The sequence below is a fragment of the Cyprinus carpio genome, chromosome B20 (assembly GCF_018340385.1).
Source record: "Cyprinus carpio isolate SPL01 chromosome B20, ASM1834038v1, whole genome shotgun sequence".
NCBI lineage: Eukaryota > Metazoa > Chordata > Actinopteri > Cypriniformes > Cyprinidae > Cyprinus > Cyprinus carpio.
In genome coordinates this window covers 15,609,762-15,627,813 of record NC_056616.1, presented here as the reverse complement: position 1 = coordinate 15,627,813, position 18,052 = coordinate 15,609,762, and the positions used below count along the sequence as shown (strand labels likewise).

Sequence of the window (18,052 nt, the reverse complement as noted above, 5' to 3'; positions counted from 1 at the left end):
ACGTCAGCGGATGGCTAACAAAGTAGTATTTTTAGACACTAGGATTCTAAGTGACTATCACTTCATGTCTAAGCGTTAATAAATGATTTATTTATTGTTATGTTTTGATTTCAGTTTCTATATATGCGATGACTGGATTGAGGGAAGCTGAAATATAATAGCTCAAAACTACTGGGAAAATACAGTACTTTCATATATTAGTACTTGTACATTATTTAAAAGATATATTGTTGTACTTGTAAGCGCCTTATGTGGTGTATGTGCGTTAGATCTTTAAATATCTAAATTAAAATATATTTTGAACAAACATTTGAATTGTCATGTTCATTCCTTCTATCTCCTCTCGGAGCAATGGCATTTAAGAAGGTTTTTTTTTTTTTTTTTTTTTTTGGATCTACGGTTGTGGCACAGCCAATCATGTAAGAATCAGAATCAGAATGAGCTTTTATTGCCAGGTAAGAATAAAAAATATAGAACAAGTAAGTAAGAAATAAACAATATACAAATGACAATTGCATGTGCAGGTATATTACAAAAGACAGTTTTGTATGTACAGGTAGCCTATATTATGTGCAAATCTGAAGTGTAGACTAAGTATATGTGTTAGATAAATAAGTGTATGAGTGTATAAATAGTGTTGTGTGTTCCACAGTTATTGTCAAGTGTTTATGAGATGGATTGCATGAGGGAAGAAACTGTTGCTGTGTCTGGCCGTTCTGGTGCTCAGAGCTCTAATAAGAACGATGTGACCCTAAAAAAACCCTTTAGTGACTAAAACCGGTTAACGGACCAGCTTGACCAGACTGAGATACCAGCAAAGACCAGAAAAACAGCCTGGACTAGTTGAAGCCGTTTTTTCAGCAGTGATTTGGGCCTAGGATTTTAATATAATGTAGGCATATTATATAATTGCAACAATTATTATTAGATCATAATAAAAGCGAGAACCTAAAAAAACGGTTTGTTTAATTCATCCTGAATCTCGATTCCTTTAGTGGGGCGCTGTGGACACATTTACACCCCGAGCCAACCGGGGGACATTCTCTCCTGTTATTCTGTGGTGCGCACGTCACTGGCGCTGTGCTCTGTGATTGGCTGCTGAGTGCAGGTTCCTGATGTGTCGCTCAAAATAGCTGGAGATTTCGGATGTGTTGCATCTGTTCGTGACAAACGATCGTGCACAGTGGATCCAGACCCCACAGACACACTCCGAACTGAAACCAGCTCCAGAAAATGGCTCAGTGTGCAGCAGCGGCGGCGACTAGTGGCGATGTGAACGGAGACGGCAAGACGAAGAGGAAAGTGGCCATCATTACAGGCATAACCGGACAGGTAAACGTGAAGAATCGTCTCAACATACGCGACGCGATGGTGTATACGGAGAGTTCAGCTAGAAATCAAAAGTCTGTCATGTTTGCAAACCTTCATTCTGTTCCAAAACGCGTATGCCCTTCTTTGTTTAATGGAAAACAAAGGGTGATGTCAAGCAGATTGACAGCCTCAGTCCCCATTCATTGTAATAGAGGAAAAGAGATGCAGTGACCGAGCCTCTCAGTCTCTTACTAGAGAGTGAGGAGGAAATGATGCCAGACTTCTTTTTTTTTTTTTTTTTTTTTTTTTAAGGCCATTTCCGGACTTATAAATAACTGACAGCTAAGCTTAGAGTACTGGGTGCATAGTGTAGTGCTATGACTTTGTCTATATGTGCCCTGTTGTGTCTGTAATGCACTAACTGTTACAGGCCTGGTGACAATTTGTTCCACTGTATACCTGTATGTCTGGAATGGCAGTATCTATGTGGTGATTTGATATGGTAAGCAGCATTTACAGCTATTGTGAACAAAAAGGAGAGTCTCGTATGAGTCCTTTAATTGTTGGCTGTTGTTTATCTAGCCCCACCTGGGACCTTTTCATTGTGAATCACTGTGAACTATGTAACAGGAGACACACGTGACACATCCCCTCGAAACTTCATTGAGGATATAAGCAGGTAGCGTGATGTTATTTTCCAGATTGCTGGATAGAGAAAGTTCAACTTTTCAGAATAGGAAGCAGACAAAAATGACACAACTTTCACTTCTAGTCTGCTGTGAAATGCTTTAAAAGTCTTTTGTAAGTAGCGTTAGAGTGCTTGAGTGTGTTACAGACATGGGTGTGTATCTAGGCGTCCAGACCATGATACTTGGTATTCAGGTTTCTAGGTTTCGCTTTGCAACATTATGTGATGGTTTTAAGTAACGGCCTTGTCTTGCTTTTGTTATATCATATGTATATATTGCTGAATGTGTCATCCATTTTGTCCTCTCCAGACTTTCTGGACCGTAATAGTAAGTAGTTAAAAACGGTATATTTATTCTCCACTCTTCTATTCTCCAAGTGTTTTACACCATAATTCAACATTTATTTCTATATTTATTCCCCAGACTAAAAGAAGTGCATCACATAAATATTTCTGTGACGGTGCACTTAAATATTTAATGAGGCAAGCAGATTTCAGTTTATTAAATATGGTTGCTGAACAACTGGCATTATTTTCTAACTGTGCATAGTACTTATACATATTAACTACTGTGTGAAAACAACTGAAGGCAGCCTGCTGAGAGAAATTATATGGAAGAGTATATGATTGAGTGGATGCATAAGGAGGAACTGAAACCGGCTGACTACAGAAAAGTTTCATTGGCATTTTCTTTTCATATACAAACACACTCTAATGAAATGAAAATTATAGTCTGGTCCGGATATAGCTTGAGGGAATGTCAGCCTGTGTAAATATGTCTGTTTCAGATAGTGTGTACAGAGCCTCTTCCACTGTATGATGCCATGGAATCGTGAAAGTAGGGATGCACTGATCTGATATCAGGATCAGTATCGGCTCCCATGCTGGCAGGTTCCGCGGATCACGTGTCGGTCAGACGAGACCGATCCAAATCCGATATAGTGCGTGTACTATTCTGTGTTATTGTTGAGCTCCGCGAAAGGCACAAAAACATTATATAAGCACCCAAACTACGTTTTTCGGTGAACTATATTTAAAGTGTTCTTAAAGTCATTAAATTCAAGTTCACATAAACGCTTCTTTCCACTGCGGCTGTCTGTCATCCTCCATTCAGCAATTAAACTGCGTGTTGCGCAATTAAACTGCAAGTTGTCTTGGTGTAGACTGGGGCACTCAAGACTTACCATGGGTTTTTATTAATAGGCGAAGTTCCTTCTTTATGTCTTTCATGTAAAAAAAAATTTTGATGAATTGTAATTTTTATGATGCTGCTAGAAAACGCTTTTATTCAGAAAACATGCTTGCATTGAATATTTGAAAATGTACACACCAAATGTATTTTAGATTCTCTATCTTATGTTAAGTTGAAATGTTTTATTATAATGTAAATTTTATGGATGATACTAAAATTTTTTGCCATGTAAATAACCATGATGCTAACATGGCGTAAAAAAACTAATAAACAAACAAACTCCTTCCTTGTACTAACTTTTCTATGCGGATCGGAGGGCTGTGCAGCCTGCGCACTGTGACTCCGTGTTGTTTCAAAGCGCATCATTTTGCGCACGGGATGCGCATAGCGCTCTCTTTAGTATTTTAATAGCCCTTCTTTTCTGCGCAAATTTAAAGATTAATTTATAGTCTTTCTTGTTCTGTCCTATGGTGATCGCCTTTTTTTCTATGCTATTTTTTAACAATTTAAAGAAAATTTTTGTTATATATTATCTCTTATAAATGTATTTACTTGTTTTTTTCATGAATATTGTATTTTTCAAACAATACAAAGGAGCAATGTGACACACATGTTTATCAGATTTCTAGAATACTATTCACTTTATTTGTACAATAAAAATATTTCACTAGATCTTATAAAATTAATGTGCACCCGTGATTTTTCTAGAGTATACTTTTGCTTGCTGGAATTATCCACTAACCTAGTATTTTTGTCATAGATTATGATTTTTTCATTTGTTATTTTTAATTAAAATGAAGTTTGTTGTATATATGTAGTAGATTGTGTTTTTAACGTACAAAAAGAGTAACAATTCAGGAATGTCAACACGGACATAGAAATTCAATAAAAAATAAATTGATTGTAATTATAAAAAAAAAAAAACAAAAAAAAAAAAAAAAAACCTGACGGCCTACTGGTATCGTATTTAAGGATCGGTTATCGGCAGATCTCAGAATTTATTTTTTGTGGGACCGGATTGCGTGTCTGACAAAAAATGGTTATCGTTTGAAAGTGCCTTGCCTCAGTTTGTCAGTTGTTGTGAATGTTTGGGAAAGGTGAATGGGACACAGACAGACTGGTTTTTGGAAACAAGACATGCCTTTCTGCCTTTGAATTATTTATGTATTCATTTTGATCCCTTTGCATGTGTGTTGATGTGCATGAGAGATTGATACACACATACATGCATTAAATGTCGTGCGTTTGTTTCTTTAAGTTAAACCCATAATTCACCATGCATTGAAGTTTGCATCAGGAACGTAACTGCTGACGTGGTGTAATGTGTTTAGATGCACAAAACCGGGGCAGGCATACACGATATTAATACCTAAGTATTTAGATTGCAGTTTTGGCTCCTTTGGTTAACTGGAACGGACCAGCTCGTAATGTGTATAACGTTTGCCTGGGTTTGTCTTATGGTCGAGAAGATTCTTGGGTTACTCTGAATGCTTTCAGCACGTGGTGTTTAGGCTATTCGCAGACCTGACCTGAAGACGTAAGTTCCTGGCTCGGTCTCGTGGATTAGAAGCTCTTTAACGTGGGCAGAGCGCCAAGTTGGAATTTGACGAAGCGTAGTTAAAATAAGTAAAAAAATGTGAGGCTTGCAGTTTTCTTGTCGTGAACAGCAGAGGTGCCCGCTTGCGAATGACACAAAATCGCTCTTAGAAGTGTTTACGTGCAACGTCTCTTGGCCAAAGAGCTTCCCATGCCAACCCATGAACAAGCAAATAATATTGATTGATCATTATTGTTAGTTTTTAGTTTTTCTGAACACAGTTTAGAAAAGTAGTAAGATTATAAAGCTTTCCCAATTATTGTTGGCCAGGGAGTTGTATATTGTTATCATATGTTAGGCAAACAATAATAACATGTCCAAAGGAGCAGTTCATGGCCAAAAAGTTTTGGTTTGGGAAGTGGACAAAATTGGTTTTGCCAAAGTTTGCCTGCTTAGTCTAGTATTTGTAGATTCTTTTCCCGCCGTTTCTATGGATGCTGAAAAACAATATGAGAAAGTGTTAATGCTTTGTTATTGGCCAAAAAAAAAACAGAGCACATGAGTCAGTATTTAACAGTGTGGGACCGCTGTATGTCTTCATAACCTCTGACAGTTCACTCGGCAATGCTGTATATTAGCTTTTGAGCCAAATCCTGAACCAGGATGGCGATCCAATTCTTGCCTTATAGTTCTCGGAGGTGTTGATTCACAATTTGTAGTGCTTCTGCTGGTTCCACTCGCCATTTTGAGAGGCACTGACCACAGGGTTCTCTTGGGGACTGAGATCGGGCATTGTGTCTGGCCACAGATCCAAAATTTCAGTTTGTACTATGATCTTTCGAGCCACTTCTTTATCAGCGTCGTGCTTCTGTGAACATGGTTGCTCCACATCATGCTGGGAAACAATGCACGGATCATCACCAAATTTGCTCATACAAATCGTTGGAAGAAGTCGCTCTCTGACAGGACGTTTTGATTTGATACCATTCCTCTTTATCATGGCAGTGTGTTTTTGGGACAGAATTATGAGCCGCACTCCCTTGGTTGAAAAGCAACCCACGACATGGAATTGGTCATCAGGATTGGGTTTCACTGTTGGCACGTCACAGGGAATAATATTGTCATGGTTTAGCGTTTCACCTTGTCTTCTCCAAAACAATAGATTTTCCAGATGTCCCATAAACAGTCTGGAAGGGAGGGAGCTGTAGCAGGGAAAGAAAATAACTTTGCAACCAGGTGCTTCTGACGTCCCAATCCTTCTAACTCCTACAGAATATTTACAGTCTGTCCTTGAATTTTTCCTGGGAGAGAAGTGGAATTCTTTGCTAGCCCTTCACTTGACACAGGCCGTGTGTCCAAAAGTCTTTGGACTCATCTGCTGCATGAAGATGCTCTCACACCAAACTGCTGCCAATTCCCGAAGACAAGCTCTGAACTGCTGGAGACATGATTCTGTAGCTGAGCTCCTCGTCAGGAGGCCAACAAGAACACAATGATTGGAAAGCGCTCCTCTTCATCCTTTAATAGCAATCAGTCTGCATTTACAATTTAATTATGATAGTGATTTTCACCCTGGACTAGTACTGCATTCACACTTTCACATGTGCTGCTGATATGATTAGTCAATTCATGTAAGCTGGTCATTTTGTGTCAGGATCAAAAAACAGTGAAATGTATTTATTTATTTATTTGCCAATGAAGCTTTTACTTTTTACAGTCATCTAGAAGAAACAATGTGAATCTACAGCTTAAGCAGCAAACTTTGCAAGCAACACAATGGATCGCGCGATGACAAAATTTTGCGATAATAATTTTATGTTACAACACTGATGAAAATAAACAAAACAAACAAACACGGTCTGATGGTATGGAAGCATTTTAAACATTTTAGATTTATAATTTGGTGTAGGTCTGTCACTAGTAATCGTCCCTTTCTGGACACCAAATTTGCCTAGCATATTTCAAAAGGCAGTTGTGCGAACATAACCAAAACGCAATACCAAAACGCTTTAAATATGTGAGTGTAGTGTTTGGATTGTTGTATGTGTGTCAGTTTAATTATGTGTTAAAGTTGTTGCACCCGCTAGTGTGCTGTAATAAAGGAACAGCACAGCCGTTTTGGTTTGGATTTGTGCTTTGAGGTGGTTAAACAGAAAGACTGCTTTAGATGCGGTCAAGGGCACAAAGGCAAGGGGACCCATTTACACACAGACAAATCGACATACAGTACGTACACAAACAGAGATAAATACGTCACACGACACAGAGACCGACACACGGACTGGTTTGGTTGGGCAAGTTAAGTGGGCTTAGTTTGATTAGCTTGTCATTCTTCTTTACAATTCTGGCTTTCTCAGCATAAGTGCATCCACAGTTTTGCCATTAGCAATCATGCCTGTGTCTCGTGCAGAGGTCTGAAGGCCTATAGATTTATCTTTATGTGGGTGCCGAGCGAGGGTGATTGTAAATGTGCGAGATGGAAAGTTTTTCCAAAAAAATTAATCAGCATTTCTGAGATGTTTCGCACATGTGGTTTGACTCAAAAATCAAGAGATGGATTAAGAATTAAAAGGTGATTTATTTTAAAGATTTTTTAATTCAGTCAGAAAGTGAGTGGTGGGCTTAAGGTAGGCCAGTGTGTGCGTATATGAAACACAGACTGGTTGGAATGTCGTGTACGACCGTCTAGGTTCCTGTGGAGTCGACGTATAGTCACTAGTGAACGCATAATCTGCGGGAAACAGGCAAACGTTTCCCAACGGTCTTCAGTGTGACTGATAAGCTGCTTTTTATCAGGGTTATGAGTCCGTGGCAGTAGTTGGCACTGGGGGGGTTCTTGGGGTCACACACAATATACCACACACAGAGAGAGCCTCAGGTGGTCGGACATTGAACAGAGTTTTATGTAAATGGCCAGCGATGAACGCGTTTTGTAAAAGGAAATGGCAAATGTATCTTTGAAGCACATCGTTTTTCCTCTGCAGGACATATATGTACTTTATATACCCGGCTGCTGGAAGCTTCTCACTTTTTTCCAAAGGTCTTTGGGACTGTGCCTATATCACCCCAGCAGGAAGTAGGGGGCGGCGGAGAAGCCATGGCCGGGGCGGAATGTTCCAAAAGTTCTAGAATGTGCGGCGGGTTCGGGAAGTATGAGAGGGGGAAGAAAAAGAGGATAAAGAAGGAGAAGGAGAAGAAATAAGAATGAAAGAGACTCGAAAGTTGTTTATGTCTTAGGTTAAAACTTGTTCTTTAGGGTATGGCCGTGTCACTTTTGATAGTCAGGTGTAATTCAGAGGCTTCTTAAACTGAGCTGTCAGGCTTTCACTGACTGACACGATGGCCTTGTTTGCTCAATTAATAATCTTTTGTCTGTGTGTGTGATACACTCGGATGATTCAGCCCAAACTGTATTACACTGGCTTTACGTGTGTGGTTGTAGCCCGTAGGCACTCTTTACTATTTGTTAGCTGTCTATGTCGACTCGTTTTCTTTGCCCATTCTTTGCAGACTAGTATGTATGGAGCTCTTTTTAGTTAGGGGATTTTAGTTCTCTGCTGTTAACAAAAAAAGGGGATAGCTTCGCCCAAAAAAATGACAATTCTGTCATCATATACTCAGCCTCATGGCGTTCCAAATCTGCTTGACTTTCTCTCTTCTGTTAAACACAAAAGTACCAAATACTTAGAAAAATGTCTTTTTGTCCATAAAATTGAATCCTTTGGGGCAAAAATAGTTGGGTTGCTTGAAAAGAAATAAAAGTCACAGAGCAGATTTGGAAAGACACAAGGGTGAGGTTTTTTCGACACAAGCGGCGCGTTGGGGGGGTTGCTTACGTGCCCCCAACCCAAAAACACGTATTTGTATAATGTAGGTGGTGTATGTGTGTTAAACTGGCTCATGAAATTCTGAAGAAATGGTCATTGTGTTGAATACTACATTCTTGGGTAATGCTTGCCGTAAATGTGGTGTGTGTGTTTCTCAAAACCCAAAATAATTCTCTATCTATGTGGTTTCAGGATGGGTCCTACCTGGCTGAGTTTCTGCTGGCTAAAGGTATGAGGTGGGGAAGCCAAGTACCCTTAAAGGCATGCTACAAAACCCGTCTGAAATCATTCCCACATCGATCTGATGCAAATATCTTACTGTCTGTTAATAATCAATATGAAAGTCACTATGTTCATTAGATTTCAAGTTTAAATGGGTTGCATCACATGTTAAGGTTAACAGAAAAAATATTTGACTGTTCCGAGGTTTAGGTTTGGGTTCTATTTTTTTATTTATTTTTTTTTGGTTTTTTTTTAACATAAGAAAGTCTCGTTATGACTTCGAAAGGCTGGCAGTTTTGAATCATAAATATCAGGACAAACAATTAATGTTGTGAAAATATTATTACAATTTAACAGTCAGGACCTTTTAGGCATTTTTTTTCAGATTCTTTGATCAATAGTTCAATTAGGACAGCTTTTATAAAAAAAAAAAAAAAAGAGATTTTCCTAACAGTTTTAAATATTCCTTGCTGTCCTTGTTTTGGTCAGTTTAATGTATCCTTGCCTAAATAAGTGATTAGTTTCTAAAATCTTAAAAAAACTTAGGGACAGCAAAACACTGCACAAAAAAAAAAAAAAAAATCGTGTGACCTTTACGGTTAAAATACCGGCAGCTGTGGTGTGCCAGAACTTCCCGTGAAAAATTATGGGTAGCAACATTGTTAGGTTTTACGGACTTAACTTAAATTCACCCATAATAAATACCAATATTTCATTAACTGATCGTAATGTTAAATAAACCAACATATTGAAGTTACTAATTATCTGTTTTGAACGATTGTAACTCGCCACATAACCACCCAAAAACTGGTGGTGATGATTAAGTCACATGGTGAACCAAAGCTCATCACAAACAGCTTTTTATACGAGCTGAGGAAGGGCAATAATTATAAAGTTTCAATGTCAACAACATAAACAAACGTTACTGTGAATGCGCACTTTTGTGACCAAACTTTTGTATCTTCTGGTAGACTTCCAAATAGAATCAAAAACAACAGCTAAGTAGTCCCTCTAGAGTACATTATTTTTGCAAAAAGCAAAATATGTTTGCTGGCTAAAATCAGACTTACTGAAAATGAAAAATTCATTCTTCTGCCAGCAGGCCGGTGCTTTAAAGTAGGGAGAAACAAGAGGTTTTCCACAGTAACATGATGTACACAAAGCAGCGCTGAGCTCACAAACGCCGCTTTATCAGGCATATAACATGGCAAAGATGAAATGAAAAATGAAATCGGAAAATGTAATAGAACAATTAAAGATAGTCTTCCTTCAGAAATACAATGATATAAAAACACCCGCACCTCATTTAGATTTTTAAACGTGCAGTACGTTGTCCGTTTATCAAGGGAAGCCTTTTGGAAAAATCAGTCAGTTTTGATTATTGTGAGAGCCACAAATAAATAAATGTATGGGAAACATATCCCACAGCACAACCAACTGAGCCCAAAACCTCAGTCTACTCCTCACCTTAACTTTAAACTGCGTTTGTAGACGGTTGGTGCCATAACCACGGACTTGATAAACAAACACAGACCAGAAGTTACACTTAGGGCCAGGTGCTTATGCCGGGCCGATGAAACCGTCTATATATACGAAGGTGCACAGTGTCATTTCACACAAACACTTAACCCCATAACTGGTGACACACATGATACTGAAATAATGGAAAAAAACACATTAATTTAACAACATTAGATGTAGAGTTAAAAACCCTAATGTGCACAACTAAATTAAGAAAAAAATCTAAGAAGAAAACATGTTTTCACACAAAAAATCAAAATATGAAGTGTTCATGCGGGGAATTCTGGGAGTGTCATTTTACGGTTTGTCAGTTGTAAACATTATTACAAGGACTTTTATTTTTTCTTTCCAAAAACCATATTTTTAACAGTATGTTACTGTAAAATTATTTTCTACATGTCAATATGATTTATTCCACCGAATATAGTATGGAAACTAACTGTTAACCAGGTTAACAGGGTTTACTGTAGCATTTTTACACGTCTTTTACTGTTAAAAATCACAATCATTTTTTACAGTGAGCATTATGGAATTTCGTTATTTCAAAAGTTTAAAACGAGTGTTTTAATTTTTCACAGCTGAAGTACATGCATTTGCTGTTTAGCCTTTGGAATATTTATTGAAAAATTTAAATGCACAACAAAAAGGATTCTATCATTTTTACAGACCCTCCTCTTTAGGAAACACTGATCGTCCTTTGATAGATTGTATTCCATAGATTATGATGACCCAAAAGTGTGGACCATCTACAGAATCATTTCATAGAATTATTTTTGCTTGGGTTCTAGGCCATGTTGGTCTTCAGGAAGGAAATGAGTGAGCTGATGCAGCTGCAAAGGAGGCTTTTAATCAGGGAAGTTAAAACATATCAAATTCTTCCCTCAGAGATCAGACCTATTATTAATCGCTTAAAATAAGTGGGGAAGAAGAGTGGGATACATGTACAAAATGCATACAAGTACAATGAAATACATCCAGATATTTCAAAAACAGATTTAATCAATGGTATTTACCAGATGTTGACATAGGTCATGCAAAGATTGATCAATGCCATTTTTGCTTACAAGGTGCAAGATCCCTCACTCAGTGCATGTGCTTGTAAGAATTCCCTTTCCCCTTAAATGAGTTATTTCGAGTATAACTACGGCAGAAAAAGTTTTTGTTCGAAAAAGAATTTTTTATCATATGTTAATGTAAAAAAGCTTGTGTAATATAACTTGTGTTTGTTTGTTTGCTGATTTTTATTGTCTTGGCTATTCCGACAGGAGAGTGATACTTGTCTTTTGTAATGTTCTAACCGTGACGCGACTGAATACGGAGATCGACCTTGGAAATGCTGCACATGACGACATTACAATACCATATCCTACGGTACTACTACTATATACCGTTTAACAAGTAGCTAACATATAAGAGAACCTATCGGTGATCCCAAACCTTTGAACAGTAGTGGTGACATAAATCCAGTTATTAAAATCCTAGTGATTTAAAATACTGGAACTTTTTTTGTTTGTTTTTGCAGGTTCAGGTATACCTCCGCAGGTAGGCCAGTTCTTTTAACACAGGGCCGCGACTTTGAGCACCTTTATCATAACCCTCAAACACACACAGAAGGAAGTGAGTTAGTTCACATAAACACACCTGGTTATGATATGCATGTTTTATGATGTTTGTAAAGCATAAATGTCCTTCTAACCTGTGCAAAATATCACTAGGCATTGGATCCACTGGGGGTTGTAAGTTAATTCAGTATTTTTAATTTATTTTTAAGGTATTTGCCTTTATGGTTTTGCACATCTAAACATTTCCTAAGCAATATTTGGACTGTTATTGATTTCTTTTGGGTGAAGTCTGAGAAAATCCCATTGGTTATTGGCTCCTCTGTGAATAAAACTCCATGCATTTGGACTGCAAGGTTAATCACAGGGAAGACAAAGAAGTTTTATATTTTTGTTCATATTGGGAATGTCATACACAACTGCAGTTAAAATATGGTTGTAACTCTTCTTTTAAGTGCTTAATCCTGTTTTTGTACAAACTAGAGTTTGCCTAAGTTATGGGTAGTGCCAAAGAATGATGTTCTACAGAGACAGAATTCACTCCCAAAATTATTATGTATACAATGGACAGTTATAGTGACACTACAAGTGGGAAAATGGCAACGTACATACTTACAGCTGAATGATGAAAGTTAGTTGGTTAGTTTACGCAAACCAGCTTCTCCTTGTGCCAAAATAGCAACATAATCCTAATTCTAAAACGTGTCAGTTTGGGCCAAGTTCATCGATATGGAACTGATTCTCATCCATATAAAATGACCAAATTTAACTTGAGCAGGCATTTTTCTCCTGGTTTAGTTCTGTCTATTTCTCTCACCGTTGGAGTGGTGATGGGCAGCTTTTGTTTTCTTTTCTTTTTTTTTTTTGTGCTTTGTAAACAATTTGATAAACATTTTTTCCGACGTGGATATGAACTCTGTGTTTGGGGTCTCTGGTTGTTTCAGTCTTTTAAAACTTGAGCCGATGTGGAGGAAAAAAAATGTTTAAACTTAAAACTTTTCACATTGCCTCTGTCCACATTTATGAGGAATGAAATTTCCTTCTTTTATTCTGTGAGCCTTATAGGACATGAGAGTTGCACTACGGAGACTTGACTGAAACCAGCACGTGCTTGGTAAAGATTATCAATGAAGTCAACAGTGAAATATACAACCTTGGAGCACAGTCTCACGTCACGGTTAAAACTTTCTTATTCTCCCAAAATTCTCGCTTCCTTTCTCTATATTTCGTCAGTCACACAGATGCTCTTTGTCTAGTCGACTCATCTCAAACTCCTCCTCCTGGGACAGACACAAACTGGTTTCAATAAGGACTTTTGGTTTCTTTCTCGGTGTCTGTGATGCGTGAAAACCATAAAGGGCCCCATTCCAAGTAATAATACTCTGGAAAGAGAAAAAACTCTTAACCAAATACATAGAAGACTTTCTTTCACTCTCCATTCTCCCTTTATACCAGTCATTGGGAACCCCTCGATGTCCTAGTGTATCTGGGATGAGGTCAGGGGGATGTGTAGTCAGGAAAGAGTTTGGCCATCATGGAGTGTGGAACTGCTGTGTGGGTGCTCCACAGTGTAATTTATGGGAAACAAGCACAAACAACAAAAAAAAGGCAGTTAAAATGAGGTGAGAGAGAAAGATGACGGAAATAAGAAGATCAAAAAGCAGAATAGGGACGAGGATAATTCGGGAGGGATACGAACGAGACATTCTGTTTGATATTGTTTCTCACCTATATTATGAGTGTCAGTCATAGGAAAAACCAATGAAATCTGTTCATCTGGCTATCAGAGAGAAACACAACAGCGTCATGTTTTTTGCTATAGCTATTTATGTTCAACCACACAAAGAAAACAACTGATTGCTCCATAAAACAAAGTTCTTGGCATAATTATACTGAACGGGAATTAAAAGATTTGTTCTTCCAAAAAAAAAAAAAAAAATTGTAACACTGTTTATTTTACTCACCATCTTCCGTAAAGTCACGCAGCCTTTTGGTAAACATGAGAGTGAGAAAAACAATGACTGAAGTTTAATTTTTGGGTGAAATATTCATTGAAGAGCATAAAGAGGTTTTTCGTTAAACCACTTTATCTTCCATTGCATGGTGTAAATATTGTTGGTTAATATTATTTTACCCCACTTACATGGCATTGTTACATGGACCAAGCACCTCTTTTTGTAAATCCTTCTTTAGAAATGGCCCTTTTGTTTTTTTTTTTTTTTTTTTACTCCACCCCGCTGCCAATCTCTCGTTTTTAAACACAAACTACGCATCTTGTGTGAACAGCCCCTCAATTAATTCTTATGCCATTTAATAAGTGAAACTACAGTGGGCCTTCTTTTGGACACTCAAGTCATATTTAAAATGTATCAATGTCATTGCATTATGTATATTACAAGTAGTGCTTTTTATTTTGTCCAGTTACTTTAAGTGTTTTTGAGCTATATATTTCTTTAAAAACAATGTGACTTGTTTTGATATTTTGTTATATAATGGCAATACATTCATGCATTTTTAACAATGGCTTTAACGGTTCAAATACTTTTTGGAGTGACAGTTTGTCTAAAATTGATTCAGGAGCCCTCATGGTTGGTTTGTAAGTCAGTAGTGATGGAAAGATTCAGACTGCACCTGCGGGCTGAAAACATACTGTTAAATACAGCAGCTGCCGTAATATGGAACTAAAATAATTCAGGTGGAAACTCACCTGCAAACACTGGCCAAAAGACAAAGACTCCATATACTGAATGGGAGGTGTTCTGGGTGTCCCATCAGGAGGATCATCTGCTGTGATCATGGTTCACTGTCACAATGAGGTTTTTGTAGTACGCTATGGCTCCTCATGAATAACAAAGTACTTTAAGCATGAGACATAGGGACTAAGGGAGAGTAGGTAGTTCATATTAAAAGATTGCTGTTATACTATGACAGCCGCAATCATGATTGCTATTTGGTAAAATAAACAAGCTTGATTTAATTACACCATCAGTTTAGGCTTGTCAAGGGTGTGTGTTTGCCGCGAGTGTTTCATTAAAGATAGGCGTTTCAATCAGTGCCCGCAGTAATGAAGTGGTAGATCACCGCTACTCTCTGATTGTAGTTTGTACCTTTTTTACTCACCCGCACTTTGTTGGATATGGGCAAAAGAGTGGCAGAGGAAAACACACACACACACATGCTCGGTTTCCAGGGTTTTTACACACAGGGGTCAGCAAAGTGGCTATTTTGTTTGAGAGTACCGCTTGGTGGTTTTTGTAGGATTATTCGTTTATGCTTAAAGGAATGTTTTCAGGAAGAAAGTGATGTGCGTTTTTATTCCTCCATGCACATTCTGTCTTTGTCTGTGAGCATTTATAGTCTTGTTTATAAGTTATTCAAATAAATCAGATGTATAAATGACGGAAGGATGACAAGCATAAAGACTGTAATGAACTGTGATTGAGTTGAAATAAAGTCACGGGGGGGTTCAGGTCTAATGTTGCATAATATCGTTTGAACATTTGATTTTCTTCTAAGATCTCAGTCACTCTCTGTAATTATGACCAATTTAAAATGAGAATGTGTGTGTATGGGGTGTGGTGTGTATGTATGTATATGTATGTATAATATATGTGTATATATAGGAAAATTATGGCAGTGAAAAAGTTATATTTAATAAAAGCACAGTATTCAGTACAAGCATACACAGTGTGTATATAATTATGTGTTAATTAAAAAAAAGCTTAAATATTATTTTCAATATGATAGATAGATAAATAGATAGATATAGATAGATAGATAGATGATAGATAGATAGATAGGATAGATCGATGTACATCATAAGTGACAAAGTTATATAATGTTACACAAAATTATATTTTTATTAAATGCTGTTCTTTAGGCTTTCTATTCAAAGATATTAAGCGGCACAAACTGTTTTTGTTAATAATAATAGCAGAATGTTTCACGAGCAGCCTATATGAGCATATTAGAATGTTTTCTGAAGGATCGTGTGACACTGAAAACTGGAGTAATTGTTGCTGAAAAGTCAGATTTGCCATCACAGGAATAAGTTTAATAATAAAGTAAAATGTATTCTGATAGAAAACTGTTATTTATCGTAGTAATAATTCACAATTTACTGTTTTTACTGTATTTTTAATCCAATAAATGCAGCCCTTGCTGAGCATAAGAGACCTTCTGTCAGCAAACATTATAAAACAATATGTCGCGACCCCACACCTTTGAAAGGCAGTGTGTATCTTTTCACAAAGAAGTTTTGTACTAATAATTCTGCTTTGATATGTGCCTGAATAATATCTCTAAATCTAATAATTAATTTAAAATATAAAAATATTAAAATGGAAAACTTGCAGGGCAGCACGCTGTTTAGACATGCAGAACAGTGCATGAAAATGTAAGGGTAATAACAACTAATACAAGTACTGAATTATTTAGGTGGGATATACCAGCGTCAGGATGGTCCATGTGTTGCAAACACAATACGAGAGATAAAAGGCGATCTGGTTTACATTGTGAATGTGCACTGTTCCGACTGTCATGTCAAGACCTTTGTCTCAAGCAAGCGGTTGTTATTTGGGGATGACGGAACAGTAAAAAATGTTCAACTGTCAGCGTACGGATCACCGGCTTTACTACATTAAAGAGCACAGTGTACTTTACATGTTGATGTTTGTACAAGACTAAAACCTTGCAGTTATAAATACCACAAATGGAGCTGCCTTGTGGGATAGCACATCTTGTGGTATTTGGGCTAGTATTTTTCTGTTTTGACCTTTCTGTTATACCTCTCGAAGCGGTTTAGTATATTTCTCTTCGACTGAAAGTCTGCTTGTGAATGTTTTTTTTTTTTTGTGTTTGCACAGATATCTCTTAGCACCGGCAGAATCTGTTTGCTCATAGCGTTATGTACAGTAGTGTGTGAGTGTCATAAGCTTTGTGTTTGTGTTTTGAGATTAGTACAGATCTGTATCTAATATTCAGTCGTTGGTGACTGGAACGCTGCAGTATGTATCATGTTTTGTGTGTGCGTGTGCTGTGAACATGTTTGATGTGTAACATAAGTGTTGTCTTGGGAAGACTGTGGCATTGTGTGCATGTTTATGACTAAATGTGACAGCAAACATTGTAAGAGAATGCAGGATTGAGTGATGCGCTGAAACATAATTCAACTTTGGTGATGTGTAGCAGTTTTTTTTTGCTAATGGTGTACAGAAAGTTTTTAAATAAGGTCATGCTTGCAATGTAGAAGACTTTTGTGTAACACTGAGCCTAAGTTTTTCCTTGTTTAGCTAATTAGGTGTCTAGAGGACACAGGCACTCTCACTTTCCCACAGATAATTGCAGTTAATTGCTTGTGTAAATCATTCCACTTTTGTCACCTGCACGACTGACGTCCACTGCAACAAACAGGCCTTTATTCAGTGCCATTACATCACAGTTAAAAACATGATTTTGATTTATCTAAATGACAGCGTCTGTGAAGCAAGTGATTAATTATGAGAGATAAAAATCTCTGCCCTGCCATCTCTGTCACTCAATAAAGGGTGGGAATGAAGATGCATTTTAAACATGTTTGCTTGTGTGGTAGACATGTTGTATAACATTCCGACACAGGAAGTGGTAGTAAAGTAATTAAATCTTATTTTTTATCATATAATCATTATTTAAAGTGTTTAACTAATTCTTTTTACTTGTATATAAAATATTTGGATATTTCTAATGTATTACTTTATTTTTTATTTTATTATAAGATTAATTGGACATCTTTAGTTCATAAGGTGATTTTGGGTGTTTTTTTTGGTATTTTTGAATCTTCATTTATTGCATTTAGTTAATATTTTTTATATTTAGGTTATGTGTTTTTTTATGGGTATTTTTTTTGTTTCCATACAGTGTGTGTGTGTGGTGTGTATATATATATATATATATATATTATAGATAGTATATATATATATATATTATATTATATTATATATATATATATATATATATAGATATATATATATATAATATCTTTTTTATTATATTATTAAATCTTTCTTTCTTTTGCTTTTCTTTGTATTCCTTTGATCAACACTTTATTTTTAAAACTAATTCATCTTATTTATATGACATTTACTTCTTTATTTTAAATAACTTTATTTATTAATCCTTTTTTATATTTATTTGTTTATTTTTTATTATTAATTTATT

The 18,052-nt window shown here is 36.7% G+C and overlaps 1 protein-coding gene across 1 annotated transcript in view; it reads left to right on the top strand.

The window, feature by feature from the left end:
• Window positions 1-1,126: 1,126 nt before the first annotated feature.
• The window catches only part of LOC109044843 (GDP-mannose 4,6 dehydratase), a 64,232-nt gene continuing 47,306 nt past the window's right edge, over window positions 1,127-18,052 (top strand). The window contains exons 1-4 of the mRNA XM_042746530.1: window positions 1,127-1,332; window positions 8,748-8,791; window positions 11,564-11,669; window positions 11,821-11,826. Coding sequence (XP_042602464.1) covers window positions 1,234-1,332; window positions 8,748-8,791; window positions 11,564-11,669; window positions 11,821-11,826 — 255 coding nt within the window. The 5' untranslated portion in view covers window positions 1,127-1,233. The remainder of the gene's footprint in view (window positions 1,333-8,747; window positions 8,792-11,563; window positions 11,670-11,820; window positions 11,827-18,052) is intronic.